General features: G+C 43.3%; 1 protein-coding gene across 8 annotated transcripts in view; it reads right to left on the reverse strand.

The window, feature by feature from the left end:
• The window catches only part of LOC130919691 (protein-cysteine N-palmitoyltransferase HHAT-like), a 288,601-nt gene that overhangs the window by 48,767 nt on the left and 220,681 nt on the right, over positions 1-19,153 (reverse strand). For all 8 annotated transcript variants that reach the window (XM_057842365.1, XM_057842361.1, XM_057842364.1 and 5 more), the window contains one exon: positions 2,514-2,664. In XM_057842365.1, the coding sequence (XP_057698348.1) occupies positions 2,514-2,664 (151 nt within the window). The remainder of the gene's footprint in view (positions 1-2,513; positions 2,665-19,153) is intronic.

Raw genomic sequence — 19,153 nt, forward strand, 5'->3', positions numbered from 1 at the left:
AGTAGCTGGGGCTCTCGGCAGGAAGTGGCGTCTAATGGCGTGAGGAAATGTAGTTTTTTCACACAAGCGAACAGATTACAAAGCACCACTTCAGTGTCGTCCCGAGACTACATTTCCCATGATTCACTGCGTGACTTCAGTCGCTCGCTGATTCGCTGCGAGATTGACTCAATGCCAACACGCTCATTGTCACCTGTCAGCGGCTCTCACGAAACACAAACTGGTAGGGTATCAAGCGATCACCGTGAAAGAAACGGCAAACGGTACAAATGCAATGCAATGTTTGAAGCATGAAGGTGGAAATACATAATACAAATAAATGTGCACAAACTCATCGGCGATGTGTGTCTCTTACGGCAATGTGACCGTCAATTACCCCTTTCCCGATTGACAGTGGATTAACCCTTTCGAACAAGATCGTAGATGACGCACAATTTAAACACGCTTAGGTGCCAAGGTTCTTAAACCTGCCGCTGTCAACGCTCTGGGAGGTCGCATTTGACCGCATTCTGCCGCGGTCCTCCTTGCCAGCTGTTTGCTCATCATTCACGCTCGTTTGCATTTGATCGCTAGTCTGATACACTCTCGCTGTTTGGTGATGTCTTTTGTGTTTATTCGTTTTTGGATCGTTTTTGTTCACCACTGTAAATAAGAGCACTAAAGCAAGTAGGCGTAAGTCGCCATTTCTGTTCAACCCGTTTTCTCCTGTTTTGTTTAGCGTAAGAAGGTAGGTTAGTGGCTGTCTTTTCTTTGTTCTTTTTCATGATCAGGGTTTAGTTAGCGGGTGGGGTTCAAGTGTAGATTCCTTTTGTTTGTTGTTTTGGCCTGGACTTACCCCGAAGCCGCGCTTCATCCACATTTTGTACATATTCATTGCGAGTTGATTTGTTGTGTAAATAAATTTGTGCCACTTGTGAAATTGTGTGGCTCGTTTTATGTTACGCCCTTCGCGAGCAATCCTTGGGACGTAACACTAGCAAACACAACAACGACTATTGCCACGAGTTGGCTTTCGGCTAACGTCGCTAGGTTCTACTGTACATTCCACAACAGTTGGCAGCTCTGCTTTGAAGTCATCAGTCATCTATCCAAAAAGCACACTTACTTTTTGGCAAATCATTGATCATAAGCAGACAGGTTAAGGAATCAGGCATCTTCGAAGTGTTTGTAGCAGAGAACACTATTCGATGATGGCGTGAAATTCATTCGCTTCGTGCGAACGAAAGATGTCCATTTACGTGCCTTGCTGTCCTTTGGCCACTCATACAACTTTTCGTTTGAGTGAGAACAAAACATCGCCATACACCACCGCGGCATCTTAACGAGAAGCAATGCAACAAACAATAATGTTCTATGGCGGACTTCCCTCGCACTTCTCAGTGTGACGTAATTTCCGAAGATTGCCGAAGAAAAGCATTTTCATTGTCAAGGGCGTTGCTATGGGTTAAACAAAGAATCTGGAAGGGTTGTGTTAAAAAAAAAAAACGAAAATATGCTTATAATTGTTTAGCCATTGGTATTATTCAAAAACATGGTTGGCCAACCTTACTTCACATTACTGCTTTAAGTGCCGTTTGTCTACTTGTTCCTTGTGATGGGTTGGCAACCAATTCAGGCTGTACCCTGACTAGTGCCCGGAGTAAATGGGAGAGGCTCCAGCACCCCCAAAACTTTCGTGAAGATAAGCAGCACGGAAGATGAATGAATGAAAAATATTAACTCAATGCTATTGATGGTGATTGACTTCCAATCCATTTAAATGGTAAGGATTGGCAAATCATTTGCCGTCACTGGCACTAGCACATGATCACTCACCGCCAGCGCTCCCATTTCAAATGGAATGGATGTTTCTCGCCATCAATAGCAGCCAATGAGTTAATGTTACTGTACTTCCATTCCGCCCAAGTAAGCAGCCGATCAATGAGCACCTTGTGCAACAGCGCCGCCGACAGTGTAAAATCTGTATTGTCAAGGCTCATCAAGGCAGCTTGCAAACAGCCACTCTCTGGCACGTGCAGCATCTCTAAAGGAGATCATTGATGGAATTGTTTTCTTTGTGTGTGCATGCATCGTCGCTGTTGTGTGCTTTGCTCCATGAACCGGTCACCTTTTAGCGCAATTAAAAATGAAATGCAAAATGAGTCCTTGAGACACAGTTCATGCAAAAATGTGGTATTGTAGCAAGGCAAGTAACAAAGCAAGCAGGAGACGTGTAGTGGCTTCAATCCCTCTTTAATCTCTGTTCTTTTCTTTTACACAACATTTTAGGATGCCCTTCATTGCAATATCCAAGTGCACCCCCTAGCGTTCACTTCATTTCACAACACAACATTTTCATGTCATATAGAGGTGACCTGTCGTCGTGATTGCAGCTAATGGTGGGCGAGACAATTCAGCACAGAGGCCGTGATTGCGAAAGCATAGACGATTTAAAAAAAGCACTTGCCAGCGTTCCTCTTCAAAGATATACAGTACGCAGATGTCTAAGTGGACACTGAGTTGATGCGACTTACCGCCACATGCCGGTGAAGCTGTACATGATGCTGACGCAGCGAGGTACACCAGGAGGGACGAGCTGGTCTAATGTGGCCAGCATTGACGGAAGGCCATATATAACCAGATACTTGACAAAGAAGAACTGCACCAAGGCCAGAGCCAAACCACCTGCAGCGTGAAGGAAATAAAAAGGTGACAGAAATTATTACAACAGCACTAAGACCACCATGGTAAAATGCAACCACTGGCTGTTTACATGATTTAAACAAAAAAAATCAACTAAAAACTAAAACATTCAGTTTAAAATAAACTAAAAGTTTTTTTTACTTCATTAAATGTAACCATTTTCATGATTAAAATAATATGAATTTTGTTCAAGAAATAAATAAAAAAAGTTTTTTCTGCTACAAGACTATTTACACTTTAAAAAAAACTTTTTACTTTTAAAATTTACTTTTATATTTCATATTTACAGCACACACGCATGCGCACACACATTATATGTACATATATATGGCGGACACTCAGGTGACTTGAATTTCCCGCTCTGAGAACCCCAATTTAGCCAACTTTCAAAATTGTCCGATATGCATGTGTGATACATCATTGGAAAGCTTAAAATCTCAGAAAATTTTTGAACAGGAGGTCATTTTGAAAAAAAACAATTTTTTTTTAGACAGCAAAACCCTATCTGGAGGTGAGAGCACGCGAGAGCAGAATTACAGACGCCATGATTTTAACAGGATATTATCGCGTACTTACCTTGTTTCGATCCAAAAACTCCATATCGCATGTATCACCGAGTGTCAAGACATAGCTGCGAATGGCCACAGCTGGATTTTTTGGGAATTTTATGGGTGAATCATGGTAACTGAACAAGGGTCGTGATGTAGAAATCGCAGACATCAAGGAGTGGTCAAGATTTTCTTTCTTGGGGCCCGCGGGGCCTTGGGTGGGGCTTGCTGTCCCTTGCCGGTGGGGTGGACGTCCCCTGGTCACCGGCGCTTGGTGTGGCGCCTGTTCGGAGTGCGGGGTGGGTGCTCGGTGGGTGGGGGTGGGGGGGGCTGTCGCGGAGGCGCCGTCGGTGGTCTGGGGCGGGGATTGATCGGGGGCCTGGCGCTTCTTCCGCCCTGCGGCCGGTGGTTCTGGTGGACGGGGCCACGCCCACGGGAGCCTGCCTCTTACTTACAGTGCCGCACTTCTCACTTCGGCACTGTAAGTATTTTTCACCCTGGCACTTACATGCTCACTGGCCCCCGGACCGGCAGACGACACCCCGGCTCCGGCGGCGGGGAGGGGCGGGCGGCGGGGCGGCTGCTCCCCCAGCCGCGGCGCACGCCCAGCCCCGCTTCGCACCCCAGCCCGACCGACCTAGCCCTTAGAGCCAATCCTTGCCCATACATTTCTCCGGGGAGAGTTGGGACGGGGCTCTACAGTCCCGGCCCGGCTCCCCCCCGTTTTTAATGCACCACACACCAAGGTTGTGGGATGGTTGGGACCTATTGGGGGGGGGGGCACCTCACGGTTGCCCCGCCATCCCTGCACCTTTTTTAAATGCACCACACACACCATCCCCAGGAGAGCTCCGACAAAGGGCGGTGGGACGGCCGGCTGGGCAGAAACTCCATCCTACGGTCCCACTGCCCTAAGCCAAGCTCTCCTATTTTAATGCATACATTGCACTACCCTCACCTCACATTCCCATCATGGTGCTGGGTGATGGCTGCCAGTCGGGAACCTGGCAGCCACAGTAACAGGGTGGTAGGTGGGTCCCACACTTTTTCCATATGGCGTGGCTCCTGGGGTGTGGCCTCCCTTCTGCCTGGGCTGCCGGCCGCGAAGAGTGGGTTGGGGGGTCGGGGCTCCGATCTTGCATCGCCCCGTGGCTGTTCCTGGGCGTTCTCCTGCCTCCGCCTCCCCCTCTCTTCTCTGGCTGGGCATCCGCCCTGCACTCCGTCGCGGGTCGCTGGCTGGGCGCCGGTGTATCAGCGGGGTGTCGCCTGCACCGGCGGGGGGACCCTGCCTTGCCTGGGGCTTGGTGGGCTGCTGGGGGTCCCGTGGCGTCCTGTGCCGGTTGGGGGGCTGCGGCTGTGGCTCGTGGCACAGGTGGGCGGGCGGGGTGTGGTAGGCGTGGGGTTGGTGGTGCGTCCCGGATGGTGTAAACCGGAAATACATCTCGCTGACGATAGCACCACCATATTAGTAACTAGTCTAGTTGTTCAATGTATTTCTTGTTTTGTTTGTGTATGTGTTTCTTTTCTTCTTTTGTATTTCTTTTCTTCTGTCCCCCCATAATCCCTTCCTGTTCGCTGTTTTGTCATAATAAAAAGGTATTTTGAATGATCACAATGGGAGTATGTCAGACTCTCAATGTGAAACATTAAAACTGTTCAGACCATCCGGGCACTTAAGACTTCCATTCTCTGTGTCAAACAGCCGAACAGGACAGGTTTTAAAATAAATTTTAATAAAAAGATTCTTTTTTATATATTTACCCTTTTAAACGTTTTTTTTTTTTTTTTCCCCCCCAATTTGTCTTTGTTTGGATCGATTATTTATCAGCTAACATATCGGAGAAAATGCGACAACAAAAAAAATACAATTAAGTGATAGTTATGAGGTAGATATTCATGACTTTTTTACAGACACCATTTTTTTTTAATAGTGACATAATTTGTTTATAATGTCAAATATGAGAGTGAATAATTTTTTGGTCTTTTTTTCTTAAACGAAATATGAGACATCAATGAATGATTCTAAGCTAAAAACGACAGACATTTTGAATAATAATTATAATTACCTTAGTTTTATGGCTAGGTTGAAACAAAGCGGTAGCGCGACATCTGGAAACAGGGGTTTTCAGGGTAAAACGGACAAATTAAAAATAGTTCTGGGGCTTCACTGGGGCTTCATGTGCTATGAATCTGCTATGGCACCATATAGACATATTGTTCTATCAAACACAACAGTTGTTTTGGCTTAAAGTGCATGTGACAGGAAAAGGCATGTTTATTTCATAATACACGCGGTATTTTATGCTCCTGAATGATATGGACCGCTTGGATGTGTGTGGAAGCGGTCGCTATATTTATTCAGTTTTTTTAATCCTGCGCCATGAAAGTGAGTGACTTCCGGCTTCGGTCTTGCATCGAGGAGGGCGCTGTGACGTGTACGGGTGAAGGTGTCTTCTTCACTAAACAGCCGTACTGTTGTGTATGAGGACTAAGGAATCAGCTGATTTTGCGATTAATACGTTTATTTTTCGCATCACGCCAGCCAAACGGCTGCAGAAAAATCTTGCTTTATGAGGGAGAGGCGTGTGCGCCTTTTTGGAGTTTCAAAAGGTTCCCATTCACTGTGGATATTGGCCAAGCCTTACTACTTACGAGGAAGTGAGTAAACATCTTGGCCATTTTGTATTATGTCAAATATTAATACAGCGATTACAAAGTAAACACTACAAACTTTCCTTAAATAAAGGACTACTTACGTTTGATCATTGATAGGCATATAAAAACATTAGCTGCACGTAAGCTGCACAACAACTGCAGCCGCCCTCCTCCAGGGAATGTAATTGCTCTCCGCCGGGCGGTTTGCCGATCCGCGAACACAATCGACAACCCAGTCGTCATGTCAAATAATACGGGCTAGTTATGTGTGATTTTCCGCTTACTTTGAAACATCACTCGGTTCGGGTTAGCATGTCGGATAGCTGTCATGCCTCTTGGTTTGTTTACATTCTCTGAAGCCGGGGAAGGGAAATGACATATGTCCGATTTAGGTGTCATAAAATATCGTTCGGGAGGTGCGAATGTAAAGGTGAAGTCGACATTTTTGACCATTATGGAGTAATTTTGCCATGTCGTCCTGAATAAGTGCATTTTTATTATTTCATATTCCATTTAGCACAAGACTGTTATTTGTCAGGACCATGCCATTTATTTAGCAATTGGGGAAAATACTTGGATGAAAAGAATATCCTGTAAAAATATTGAAGTAAAGAGACAGAAACAATGACATTTTGCAGCTCGCTTCGTCGCGTTTTCCTTGTTGTGAATAGTTCCTCCTCGACAGGCTGACTGGTCCTTCTCAAGCCATTTATTTAGCTATTGGGGAAAAAAATACTTGAATAAAGAGAATATCCTGTAAAAATATTGGAGTAGAGAGACTGAAACAATGACATTTTGCGGCTCTCTTCGTCGCCTTTTCCTCGTTCTGAATAATTCCCCCTCAATGGGCTGAATAGTAAAACCGATGAGCCCAGTCACCCGCTGACGTTATCCACCTGTTGGGTGGATGACATCGTGATCAACCACCGGCAGATTAAAAGACTAATTTCTCGTCATCTGCGTTTTGCTAAATTGTTGTATATAGTCGAATCGTCTTAAAATATGATTCTAATTCACATAATAATGCTATTTAAGACTTTTTTTCTCCTGTCGTATGCTCTTTAAAATGCAGCAGTTTCTTTTAAAGAGGAGTGCGTTTTCAGCCATATACAGAAGGGCAAATAAGTATTTAGTCAACCTCTAATTGTGCAAGTTCTCCCACTTGAAAATATTAGAGAGGCCTGTAATTGTCAACATGGGTAAACCTCAATCATGAGAGACAAAATGTGGGAAAAAAAACTGAAAATCACATTGTTTGATTTTTAAACAATTTATTTGCAAATCATGGTGGAAAGTAAGTATTTGGTCTATACCAAAAGTTCATCTCAATACTTTGTTATGTACCCTTTGTTGGCAATAACAGAGGCCAAACGTTTTCTGTAACTCTTCACAAGCTTTTCACACACTGTTGCTGGTATTTTGGCCCATTCCTCCATGCAGATCTCCTCTAGAGCAGTGATATTTTGGGGCTGTCATTGGGCAACACAGACTTTCAACTCCCTCTGCAGATTTTCTATGGGGTTGAGACCTGGAGACTGGCGAGGCCACTCCAGGACCTTGAAATGCTTCTTACGAAGCCACTCCTTTGTTGCCCTGGCTGTGTGTTTGGGATCATTGCCATGCTGAAAGACCCAGCCACGTCTCAACCTCAATGGCCTTGCTGATGGAAGGAGATTTTCACTCAAAATCTCTCGATACATGGCCCCATTCATTCTTTCCTTTACACAGATCAGTCATCCTGCGCGATATTCCCATCGCAAGCACGTGCGATTGTTTTTATTTTTTTTAATCCACATACGCCTTGCTTTCTGCTCTGCGCACAGCCTCACACCTTCCCTCTCCCAGCCCATTGTTCCTCTCTGTCACTGCTCCACTTGCTTATTAAAGTTAACAATGGCTTTGATCTGGCCAAAGAAGCAGACTTCACACGGGCATCTGTCAATCATCGTTTAACTTGTTAAACAGTTTCCGCAAGGAAGCCGCGTTGGAATGAATGTGTCTGTGTGTGTGTTCTCGTTTTTATATCCTGGTGGGGTCCACAACCTGAAATATGACTCACCCCGTGGGGACCAATTTTCCCCGTAGAAAATGACCTGTAGACCCATTTGGTGCAAAAAAAAAAAACATGGACCCCATGAGGTTGATGTTCACACTTTTTCCACACACTCCGTGTGTAACACAGCGCCCCGATAGGCCCAAGTCCCTACTGCAAGTGTGTGTATTTGCACCGTGGGGACCATTTTTTCAGGTTTGTGTATCTGAAAGTATAGTCATAAGTAATAACATAGTAATAGTGATTTTTATTTGAAAAACTGGAAATATGTTAGCGTGAATATGTTTTATGTTTTTATCAAATAAAGTTGGTTAAAATTAATAAGATATTCTAGAATGTCACTATTTAAGTGTAATAGTATCTTTTGGTGATTCTAAAGGGGGTATTACTTTTCATTGTGGTTTTATGAACAATTGCCTGGATCCAAGACCAAATAAATGGTCATTTATTTTCATCATGGCCTTTTCACCACACCCTCACTTATAGTAAACAATAAAATAACTGAAAAAGTTCCCTAATAAATATACACTCACCAGCCACTTTATTTACAATGAGTTCAGTGTACTCAAATGGCCTCCACAGTCACCAGATCTCAATCCAATAGAGCATCTTTGGGATGTGGTGGAACGGGAGATTCGCATCATGGATGTGCTGCCGACAAATCTGCACCAACTGTGTGATGCCATCAAGTCAATATGGACCAAACTCTCTGAGGAATGCTTCCAGCACCTTGTTGAATCTATGCCACGAAGAATTGAGGCAGTTCTGAAGGCAAAAGGGGGTCCAAACCGTTACTAGCAAGGTGTACCTAATAAAGTGGCTGGAGAGTGTATATTGGCTATGTAATTGACCCTCAGTTCTGTTTTAAGACTAGATGAAACAATCCCTTGAGTGAACATATTACCTGAGGCATGAGTGGTTACAATAACTAGATCAAGGTTGCTGTGGTGTATGTCCATGGTGGGAGGGTGGTGGTGGGGGTGGGGTGGGGTGGGGGGGTGTTAAGCGTCATTGAGGTCATCAGGTGGGCACCCTCCTTACTCAGTGTTTTGATGATAGGCCCACAACGCCTCCAGAAGGCACATTGGCAACATCTGGCAGGCAAACATTGGCTTTCCATCCACGTATCTCCACATCAGCTGCCAGCTCGGCGCACTTAAGGCTATGGCATTCGAAGGCCTCCGCAACAACAGTCTCCCAGGGAAGGGTGAGCTCTATGATTTAAACAGTGTGAAGTGAGGAGGAGGAGAGCACAACATCCGGCCTGAGGTTTGTTGCATCGCTCTCCGATGGGAAGCATAGCCTGTGGTTCAGATCTGCTACTATTTTCCAGTCTCTTCCCCCTCTTAGTTGGCCAACGTCCGGTTTTTGGCTTTTGGTTGGCTTTGTTACTTCTGCAATAAACTGTCCTGCAGGTGTAGGCTGGGCTGATGGATGGGCGAGGGCAATGTTACTTGTCTGCTGAGTCTCCACAGTAGCTGCCAGGCACTTGAGGACGTGGTTGTGCCGCCAGGTGTAACGGCCTTGTGACAAGCTTGTCTTACAGCCTACTATAATGTGCTTCAAGTTTGCGGGGGATAGACAGAGAGGGCATGTAGGGTCTTCTCTGTACCACTGGTTGAGGTTTGAGGGGGAGGGTAACACATCATACATAACACGTAAGATAAACCTGATGTGAAATGCTTCCATTCCCAACCGTTCTCTCCCAGAGAACTTTCTCCTCTCAACTTCCTCCCATTTCATCCAGTGTACATGCTTGGTTTGTGAAACAGCCTTAGCGTACCCCATTGCCTGTTCTTGCCGATGCACCCTTCTGCCAAGATAGCCTGCACTCTCCAAGGCCTCCTCTCCCTTGTTGCATAAGGCCAACTACAGTATGTCTCTATGCCTAAGGTCTGACTTCACCTGCCGAACAGCTGCAATTGGCACCCTTTTCCTTCCAGTCACTAGGGAAGGAGCCGTTTGGGCCATGCAAGAGTCATGGGTTCCGTCAGAGTCAATTCTAACCTTACTTTGAAACATTAGAATTCCTCAACAAGGCTGGAAATTGGAAGCTCCAGAATGCCTCTTCCATAGAGCCAAATGCTACTAAAGCATCTGGGGAGTCACAGCCACTTCTTGGCAAAAGAGTTGACCAATCTCTCCAGTTTTTTTCAAATTTTGAGGTTGGGACCTCATAGATCGTAAGAGGCCACATCAGCCTGCTTAGCCTAAGCTGGTCCACTTGTTCCGTGTCCCTGAGGGTAGCATCGCACCAGCGTCCAAGGCTCTTGGCTTTTGTGACACTGTTGGTATGGGTTTATCACCCAAATAGAACTGGTGTTCAGATAGTTTCCCCTTAATGACTGATATGCTCCTGGATTTGCCTGGCTTTATTTTAATGTGGGCCCACTGGAAATGATCATTCATTTCCAACATGGCTGTTTTACCACACTCTCACTCAGTCAACAATAAAATAATAAACAAAGTTCCCTAATAAAAATATATTGGCTCTGTAATTGACCACCTCATTACAACTGAACACCGAACATTTCTTCAAAATGACAAGTCCCATCTCTCTCTGTAAGCTCTGCCAACTTCAGGTTGTCAGTGCTTTCTAAACATGTTTCTTCGAATCAGTCCTCCCAGTCCACGTCCTCACCTGGTTTGGTTCACTATATCTCAGTAATTAAGACTCTCAATATGATCATTACAATCAGCAATCAAGTCATAGGTCATGAGCACAAGTCACCAGCATTTACAAAAAGTTATTTATTGAAATGGCACCCAGATATCAGCAAACGACTCACAAATCCTGCATCCTCCCTTTTCACGTCGTGCCAGTCCGATGTGATGCAGGCTTGTGTTCTAACACCAGGGAGAGTGTTGTGAGCCTTAAGTTTCCAAAAGATCCCATTCACTGTGAAAAATGGGCGAGACAAGTCTGACTTTTGTTTGTGCTTATGACACAGGGAGAGAGGGTGACAGGGGGAGTGATTGGGAGAAACGCCCCTCCCCCATTTAGAACCCAAGTGGTGTTCCATTATTGGACTTCTGCGCTCTTTGCTGATTGTCCATAATGAACACCATGTTCATGCATAAGGGTGTCTATATGTGCACTAGGCACCACGAACAGCCTAGGATGTGGTTGGATGATTGACGTTGTAGTCCGGTCATCGGACTTGCGGCCGCATTTCTTGGACACTCGGGTGAAGAAAGGGGCAGAGATGTCAGCCGATCACCACCTAGTGTTGAATTGACTCCAATGGTGGGGGAGAATGGCGGTCTGGCCCAGCTGACCCACACGTTCCAGTAGACATTCGGCAATGTCCAGGGAGAGACTGGGGACATTGACTCCGGGTGGACCGTGTTCCACGCCTCAATTGCCGAGGTGGCCAACCAGAGCTGTGGCCGTAAAGTAGTCATTGCCTGTTGTGGCAGAAATCCCTGGACCAGTTGGTGGGCACCAGAAGAAGGAGCCCTATTGGGCCTTTTTGGCCTGTGGAACTCTTAACACATCTTATGGGTACCGGCGGCTCTGGTGGTCACTGGGGAAAAACCCCGGGCACGGGAGGAGCCTGGCAAGGCCATAGAGAACGACTTCTATATGGCTTCGAATGAAATTGCTTGCTGCTATGACTTCTGTGTAGAGACATTGTTGTGTCCGCAAGGCACATTTTTAGACAGTTTTAGACAGATATTTAGACAGTTGAATACCTGGGGATTGTGGGATGTATGAGGGTGGAGTTTTGGTGCATGAGTGACTGTGTTGTGAGCATGTGTGGCACACGGAAGTAAAAGAGCTTGGGTTCGTTTGTGCTCATACCCTAACACAACAGACACCTCCAATGAGGTGGTTCTAGCTCAGGTTAATCGTATGCTCTTGGACTTGTGCTATCTGCTAGCCATCTTGTTTAGATTTCAGCCAGTTCAATTATGTCTCTACATGAGGTGCTAATTCCCTATGTTGAAGCAACAATACCAAGGAATTTATCAGAGTACTGAAAAGTACAGCAATGGCAAAAAAAAAAGAAAAAAAAATAGGAGTGAATACAAAAAAAACTTTATGTGCCATTGAAAATAAATGGGAAATTTTGGTTATTAGAAATGAATGGGAAAGGTTTTGGTAAATTTTGGCGGAACCGTACATTTTTGGAAAAAACTAACTTCATGTGCCTTGACTTCCTGACATTTTTTATGTATGCTTATAGGGATCGGATAAAAATTGTAAATAATAATAATAAGAGAGTTTGGAATTTCACTAGTAGTTGCGTTTGCATAACATTCAATGCAGCAATCATTGTTGCATTGCATGTAATGCAAATGCAACCACAATTATACATTCCAATTTACAACATTTAACATTAACTTATTAATTGCTCGAGATGGTGATAGATTTCCAATCCATTTGAATTGGGAGGGTTAGCCAGGAACGATTTTGAAGTCACCAATTTTTTGGGGTTTGATGGACCCTACCTAGAATGTGTTCAAATGCATGTGAAAAGTATAAGCTGACAGTGTTGAGTATCGGTCAAATATTCATTGGTAATAAATAAATATATATTTATATACACAGTATATTTGGATTCAAAAAAGTTATGCCAGTGCCAGAGATTTTGAGACACCGTGACCATTCCCATCCCCCATCGAGTGAACACGCCAAGGCCTATTTGACACACATTTTGTGAGATTGAAGGACCTCGCCCTGACCTTGTCGATAATTGAACTTCCCATCCCCCATGGAGTGAAGACACCGAGGTCTATTTGACACACCTTTCCTGAGATTTTTGGACAACGCCCTGACCATGCCGATAATTGGACTTCCCATCCCCCATCGAGTGAACACGCCGAGGCCTATTTGACACACATTTCCTGAGATTGAAAGACCCCGCCCTGACCTTGCCGATAATCGGACTTCCCATCCCCCATCGAGTGAAGACACCGAGGTCTATTTGACACACATTTCCTGAGATTTATGGACCCCGCCCTGACCATGCCAATAATTGGACTTCCCATCCCCCATCGAGTGAACACGCTGAGGCCAATTTGACACACCTTTCCTGAGATTTTTGGACTCCGCCCTGACCATGCAGACAACTGGACTTCCCTTCCCCCATCGAGTGAAGACACCGAGACCTATTTGACACACCTTTCCTGAGATTTTTGGACCCCGCCCTGACCATGCCGATAACTAGACTTCCCCTCCCCCATTGAGTGTAGACACAGGGGCAGGGGATAAATCAACCCAAAAAATTCAAAAATTAGAAAATTATTACAACTACTACAGTGTTGGTGCATAGGGTCGTTTGAGGGATATTTTGTATTGGTAGTTGGTACCTATTATGAAATAAACCCCCACCCCACTTTTACCCCCTCTTATCCTTAAAAATAAAATCACATCTTACGAGAGCACATTGATTCACCTGTCAGATATCGCACAATTCTTCATAATGCATTGTGGCTCCTGGTTGACTGCAAGCCCACCACTAAAATCTCCAAGGAGACGATCATATTCAACACACCATCAGACAAGCAAACAGTGGTGGAGGCTGATATGAAGATGGTGCAAGTGCTACAGAGTTTCATGGTGGAATGCAGGTGTGGCTGAAAAAGCACTGGACATGTGCCTCAAGTCGGTGGCTCCTGTGTATGCCTACAAACCTTGGAACCACGAAAAAGGCAAAGCAGCAAAGGCAGGTGTCCAGTGTGGTGTGTTCCTCCAAAGACAGCAAGTTTGAGTGTCTATATAGGGCAGCAAGCAGTCTAACATACCGCTTTGGCACTTGTGAGTTCCTGAGCCAGAACCACGGAAAAAGCTTCTACCCATACTCAGCTCAGGGAATTCTACAACAGACTGTTCCAAACGGACTATCCTGTCAGTGAACAGGCTAGTAACATTCATTACACCCCTCTGCACAACACTGGTATCGAGAGACAACGTGGCAAGTTGGACTACAGGCTGAAGAAGTAAGACCTACTGACTGTGTTCAGTGTGCCTATCATTTTACAGAGGAGCCATGATCTTAGGAATAGATAGATTCCATCTTTCAAAAGTTTTAAGGCAGCACCCCAGGCAAAAAGAGAGGTTGAACTCAACTGGAGTAAACTTATGAAGGCGAAATTCGAGAGTGGGGCAGACCAGAAACGGAAGAAGAAACATGACATGCTGGACACACTGAAATCTAGAGGTGGCCCTTTCACTGACAGTGGGGAAGTGGAGAAATTCCTTGCAGATGAAAGTGTGAACAACAATGAAAAGCTCCTATCTTCAGGATCCAGGTGACACTGGCCAGTGGGAAGAGAAGGATGAAAATCGCACAGGAGTTTGAAGATGCTCTCAAGGCATACCTGGACAAAAGGAGTGACCAAACCACACTGGAAATGCAAAATTACAAGATGCCTTGTAAGGCTGGTATCTGGACAGGAATGACCGAATAACATAGGAAAAATGTGATGTGCTACTTAAGTTCAAGTTCTTTCCTTGTCAATGTGACTGAATAAAAATATTAAACTATTTGCATTTGGTATTTTGTTCTTCGACACCTGAGGACATCAGTATCTACTTCCCTGGACCTGCTGCAGTTTGCATACAAGCCAAACATTGGTATGGAGGAATTTTCCCTTATCTATAGGTCGCTGTCCCATCTGGAGAGGCAGGGAAGCACTGTCAGAGTGATGTTTTCTGCCTTCACCAGTGCTTTCAACACCATCCAGCCCTGCCTCCTTAGGGATAAGCTGCTGGCGATGCAGCTGCGCTCTTACATTGCAGCATGGATTTTGGACTACCTCACTGGCCGGCACCAGTATGTCAGACTGGGATGACTGTACGTCTGGTACAGTAATAAGTAATACTAGAGTGCCTTAGGGTACAGTTTTGGCGTCATTCCTTTTCACCCTCTACATCGCTGACTTCCGGTTCAACTGGTTTCTGCCATCTTCAAAAGTTCTCAGATGATTCCTCTATTGTTGGATGTACAACGGATGAGGATGAGGATGAGTACAGGGAACTGGTGGTGGACTATAGGAGGAACAGGAGGTTCCCAGCCCCAGTTGTCTTCCATGGGGAGGTGGTTCAGAGGGTGGACTCATACCAGTACCTGGGGTCCACATTAATAATAAACAGGATTGGTCTCACAACACTGACACTCTCTTTAGGAAGGGACAGAGCAGGCTATTCTTTCTGAGGAGACTGAGACCATTCAACGTCTGTGGTAGGATCTTGAAAAGTTTTTACCGGTCTGTGACGGCCATCGCTTTGTTTTTGCGCTGTAGTGTGTTGGGGAAGCGGGGTCAAGGCAGGTGAGGTGGGCAGAATCAGTAAACTGGTGAGGAAGGCCCACTCTGTGGTAGGGCTTGAGTTGGAAAGTCTGGAGACTCTGGCTGAGAGGAGGATGACCCCTCCCACCCACTCCATGACGAGCTGCGGCAAATGGGCTGCTCTTTCAGTCAGCGATTTATACCACCTAGTTGCAGAACTGAGCGCTATATGCGTTCCTTTGTGCCCACTGCCATCAGACTATATAACAGCAGAGGTCTGTGCTCACAATAAAGTGTACATTAAGCATAAGAACAATGACAGTTACTCGTTTTTTGTGTTTTGTTTCTGTCAAAGTGCCGATCTGCAGTCATGTTAGATTCAATTTGAGCTTTAGTTAAGGTAATTTGTATATTTCTGTTTTTTTGTATATTATTTTTTTTCTATTTTTTATATTGTTATTATAGTTTGTCTAAATGTTATACATTCTATTGTACACAGTCTGAGGTGCTACAATGCCTAAATTTCCCCTATGAGGGATTAATAAAGTCTTATCTTATTTGAAATAAAAAATCTATCAAGGATTCCAAATTCGTTTACTCTTTTAGTATTAACAGACTGTAAGAATAGTAAATGCATACAAAGGGCGGAACAGCCCCAAAAAATGCTGTTTTTGTGTGTGTTTTTTTTATCTTGAAGATAAGAGTTAGTTTGAGGTGAAACAGTGTTGTTTATTAATACCCAAATGGTTTGAAAGTATTTATTCAATAGTATATTGACAAACAGTAAGTTTATTGCTTATGCATACCAGGCAGAATGTGCGGAAAATGCCACTTTTTCGGTCCTTTTTTTCAATTTCAAGAAGTGTGTGTGTGTGGGGGGGTATTTACAAGATCCAGAGTTACTTTTGGTTTCAAAGTTCTTGTATTGATAGTGTTAATCAAGTCCCAAATGAGTGTGGTGAAATTTAACACTGAAGCCTATTTGACACACATTTCCTGAGATTTTTGGACCCCGTTCTGACCATGCCGATAATTGGAGTTCCCCTCCCCCCATTGAGTGGAGACACTGAGGCCTATATGACACACCTTTCCTGAGATTTTTGGACCCCGCCCTGTCCATGAATATAACTGGACATCCCCTCCCCCACTCACAAACATTGCCAAAAATGAGAGGAGGTAACTCATAACAGAGAGGAGCAAAGAAAAGGAGGGAAAAGACTGAAAACTCTGTAAGCATATCAATTTTAGCATTGTATACTGTAGTTGTAGTTAGGTTGGACATGAAACAGAATTACTTATATAGAGTGACATGTCTCTTGTAATATGCTTTATGCACCACATAGTCAGGTGTCACCAAGCTAGGTTGCTACTGTGAATTTAACAAAGTTGCAGTCCTGCAGACCCTACTTATATTCAGTGCATTGTTTTTTGGTATTACTACTTCTTTGCAGGCCTTCAGGCTTTATAAGCAGCTGTGAAGATATATGTTTAGACATTGACTGAAATGAAACACACTTTTCCTGACATTTTTGTCCCCATCCAGACTATCCAAAACACCTTTTGACTTCCCCTACCCCACTCACAATGAGAGGAAGACGCACACAAAAAGTTTTAAAAGGAGTGAAAACTCGATAAGTATACAATAATGCAGGTAATACTCCAAAAACTACAATATCCTAGAAAGTTAGTTGTACTTCTGCAATTCAAATATACAGGTGAATTTGACATACTAAATGAATGAATAAAACGCAAATATTTATACTACATACCCATATATATATATGTTTTTGGTATTTTTCTGATCAGGTCTTATTGCTTAAAAAAAATATCTTGATATTCAAATTTTTTGGGTAGTACCTGTAGTTAGGTTGGACAGAGACTTTCTTGATACTCATACATTTATTTATTTATTTATTTATTTGCATGAATTAGGCTTTACCTTTACTAGCTGCAATGAAGAAACATTTTAGTTTAGTGGAATGAAAATCACAAGTGAATGATTACACATTAGAATGTTCTATCATTTCATTGGTTTTATTTCATCAACATCTTAGTATGTACAATAAAAGATCAAGGGGGTCTAGGCTTAAAGCATTCCTGATTTTAAAAAATTAAATTAATTTAAAAATAATAATAAAATACCAGTCAGGAATTTGATTTGTCACACACACAAAGTTGGTCTGCAGTGAAATGCTGTGCATAGAAAAAGGACAGGTTTAACCATCAGTAGTGGTGTATCATGGTGAGAATAATGCAAATGATATGTATCATCCATATGCATATACTCCACGTGGAATTAAAAAAAAAAAAAAAAATCAGTGACTTTGTAAAATAAAAATGGAGTCAATAGTAATATATTTTTATGTGGGAGACAGAACTCACAAAATGCTAGCTGCATTGAGGGTCACAAAAGGCAGGTGGATGCTTTGAAGGACCAAACACAGGTATGGTTGGACCACAGTAATTTCTTGCTGTGTAAGTTGTAACATTCTGATACAATTTGCTACTTAAAAAGGGTAAAAATAAAACATAGCCAAAGCTTGCTTCTATGCACTAGGGACATCTTTCCTCAATCTTCGACACAATCCCTTCAACGCTCACAAATTCTGACACGAACAAGTTGTCAGAGATAGCAACATAATGAGGAAGTATATCTGACAAACCAATTTTGTTTCACTTTTAATTTATGAGATCAACGAATTGGAGCTCATTGTAATTTTAGAGATTGAAATTTGACATCAGACGCCTGATACTGAAGAATTTATCCACTTTTACACTGATCACACGTTACATTGTAGCTGTAATGTAGCATAGGTCTATTATGTACTAGTATATGGCGGAAAACACTCAGGTGACTTGAACTTCCGCTCTGAGACCCCCAATTTGGCCAAATTTCAAAATCTTCCGATATGCAAGTGTGATACATTATTGGAAAGCTTAAAATCTTTCTGGTGGAAGAAAATTTTTGAACAGGAGGGCATTTAAAAAAAAAAAAAAGAAAAAAAGCTTTTTTTTTTAAACAGCAAAACCCTATCTGGAGGTGAGAGCACGCGGGAGCAGGATTACAGACGCCATGACTTTAACGAGATATCGCGTACTAACTTTGTTTCGATCCAAAACTCCATGTAGCATGTATCAATGATTGTCAAGACACAGCTGTGAATGGCCACAGCTGGATTTTTGGGGGATTTTATGGGTGAAACATATTTATATAACAAGGGTCGCGATGCAGAAAACGCAGACATCAAGCAGCGGTTGAGATTTTCTTTTTCATATATTTATCCTTTTAAAGGTTTTTTTTTTTTTTTCAATTTTTCGTTGTTTGGATCGATTATTTATTATGTAACATATCGGAGAACAGACACCATTTTTTTATTGTGACGTAATTTGTTTAAAAGTTTAAGATATGCGAGTGAATAATTTTAATGTCATTTTTTAACGAAATATTAGATATCAATTATTGAGTTGAAACTAAAAATCACAGACATTTTGAATAATAAATATAATTACCTTCGTTGTATGGCTGGGTTGAAACAAAAGCTTTTGCACAACGTCTGTAAACGGGGGTTTCCAGGGTAAAACGGACAAATTAAAAATAGTTCGGGGGCTTAATGCACCACAAGTCTGCTATGACTGCATATAGACACATTGTTCTATCAAACACAAGAGTTGTTTTGGCTTAAAGTACAGCAATTTCTTTTAAAGAGGAGTGCAAGAGCAGAAACTGCTTTTTCAGTCTTGTCTGTGTTTTCCGCCATTTATATTTTCGTGTTTTTTAAAGACAATAATTTTTAAAGCTTTAAAGTTATAGCCCTCCCATATAACTGTTTTTCCCAACAGGAGAAAACAGTTGAGTCTGTAGGAATTATTGATGGAGACATTGGAAACACCAAGATGGTGCCCCCCCCAGCTTGCCGAAGTAGCCCTGCTACCTTTGTATATGACCGACAGTGTTTTAGTAAGTTGGCATGATTATTGT

The sequence above is a fragment of the Corythoichthys intestinalis genome, chromosome 1 (assembly GCF_030265065.1).
Source record: "Corythoichthys intestinalis isolate RoL2023-P3 chromosome 1, ASM3026506v1, whole genome shotgun sequence".
Classification (NCBI taxonomy): Eukaryota; Metazoa; Chordata; class Actinopteri; order Syngnathiformes; family Syngnathidae; genus Corythoichthys; species Corythoichthys intestinalis.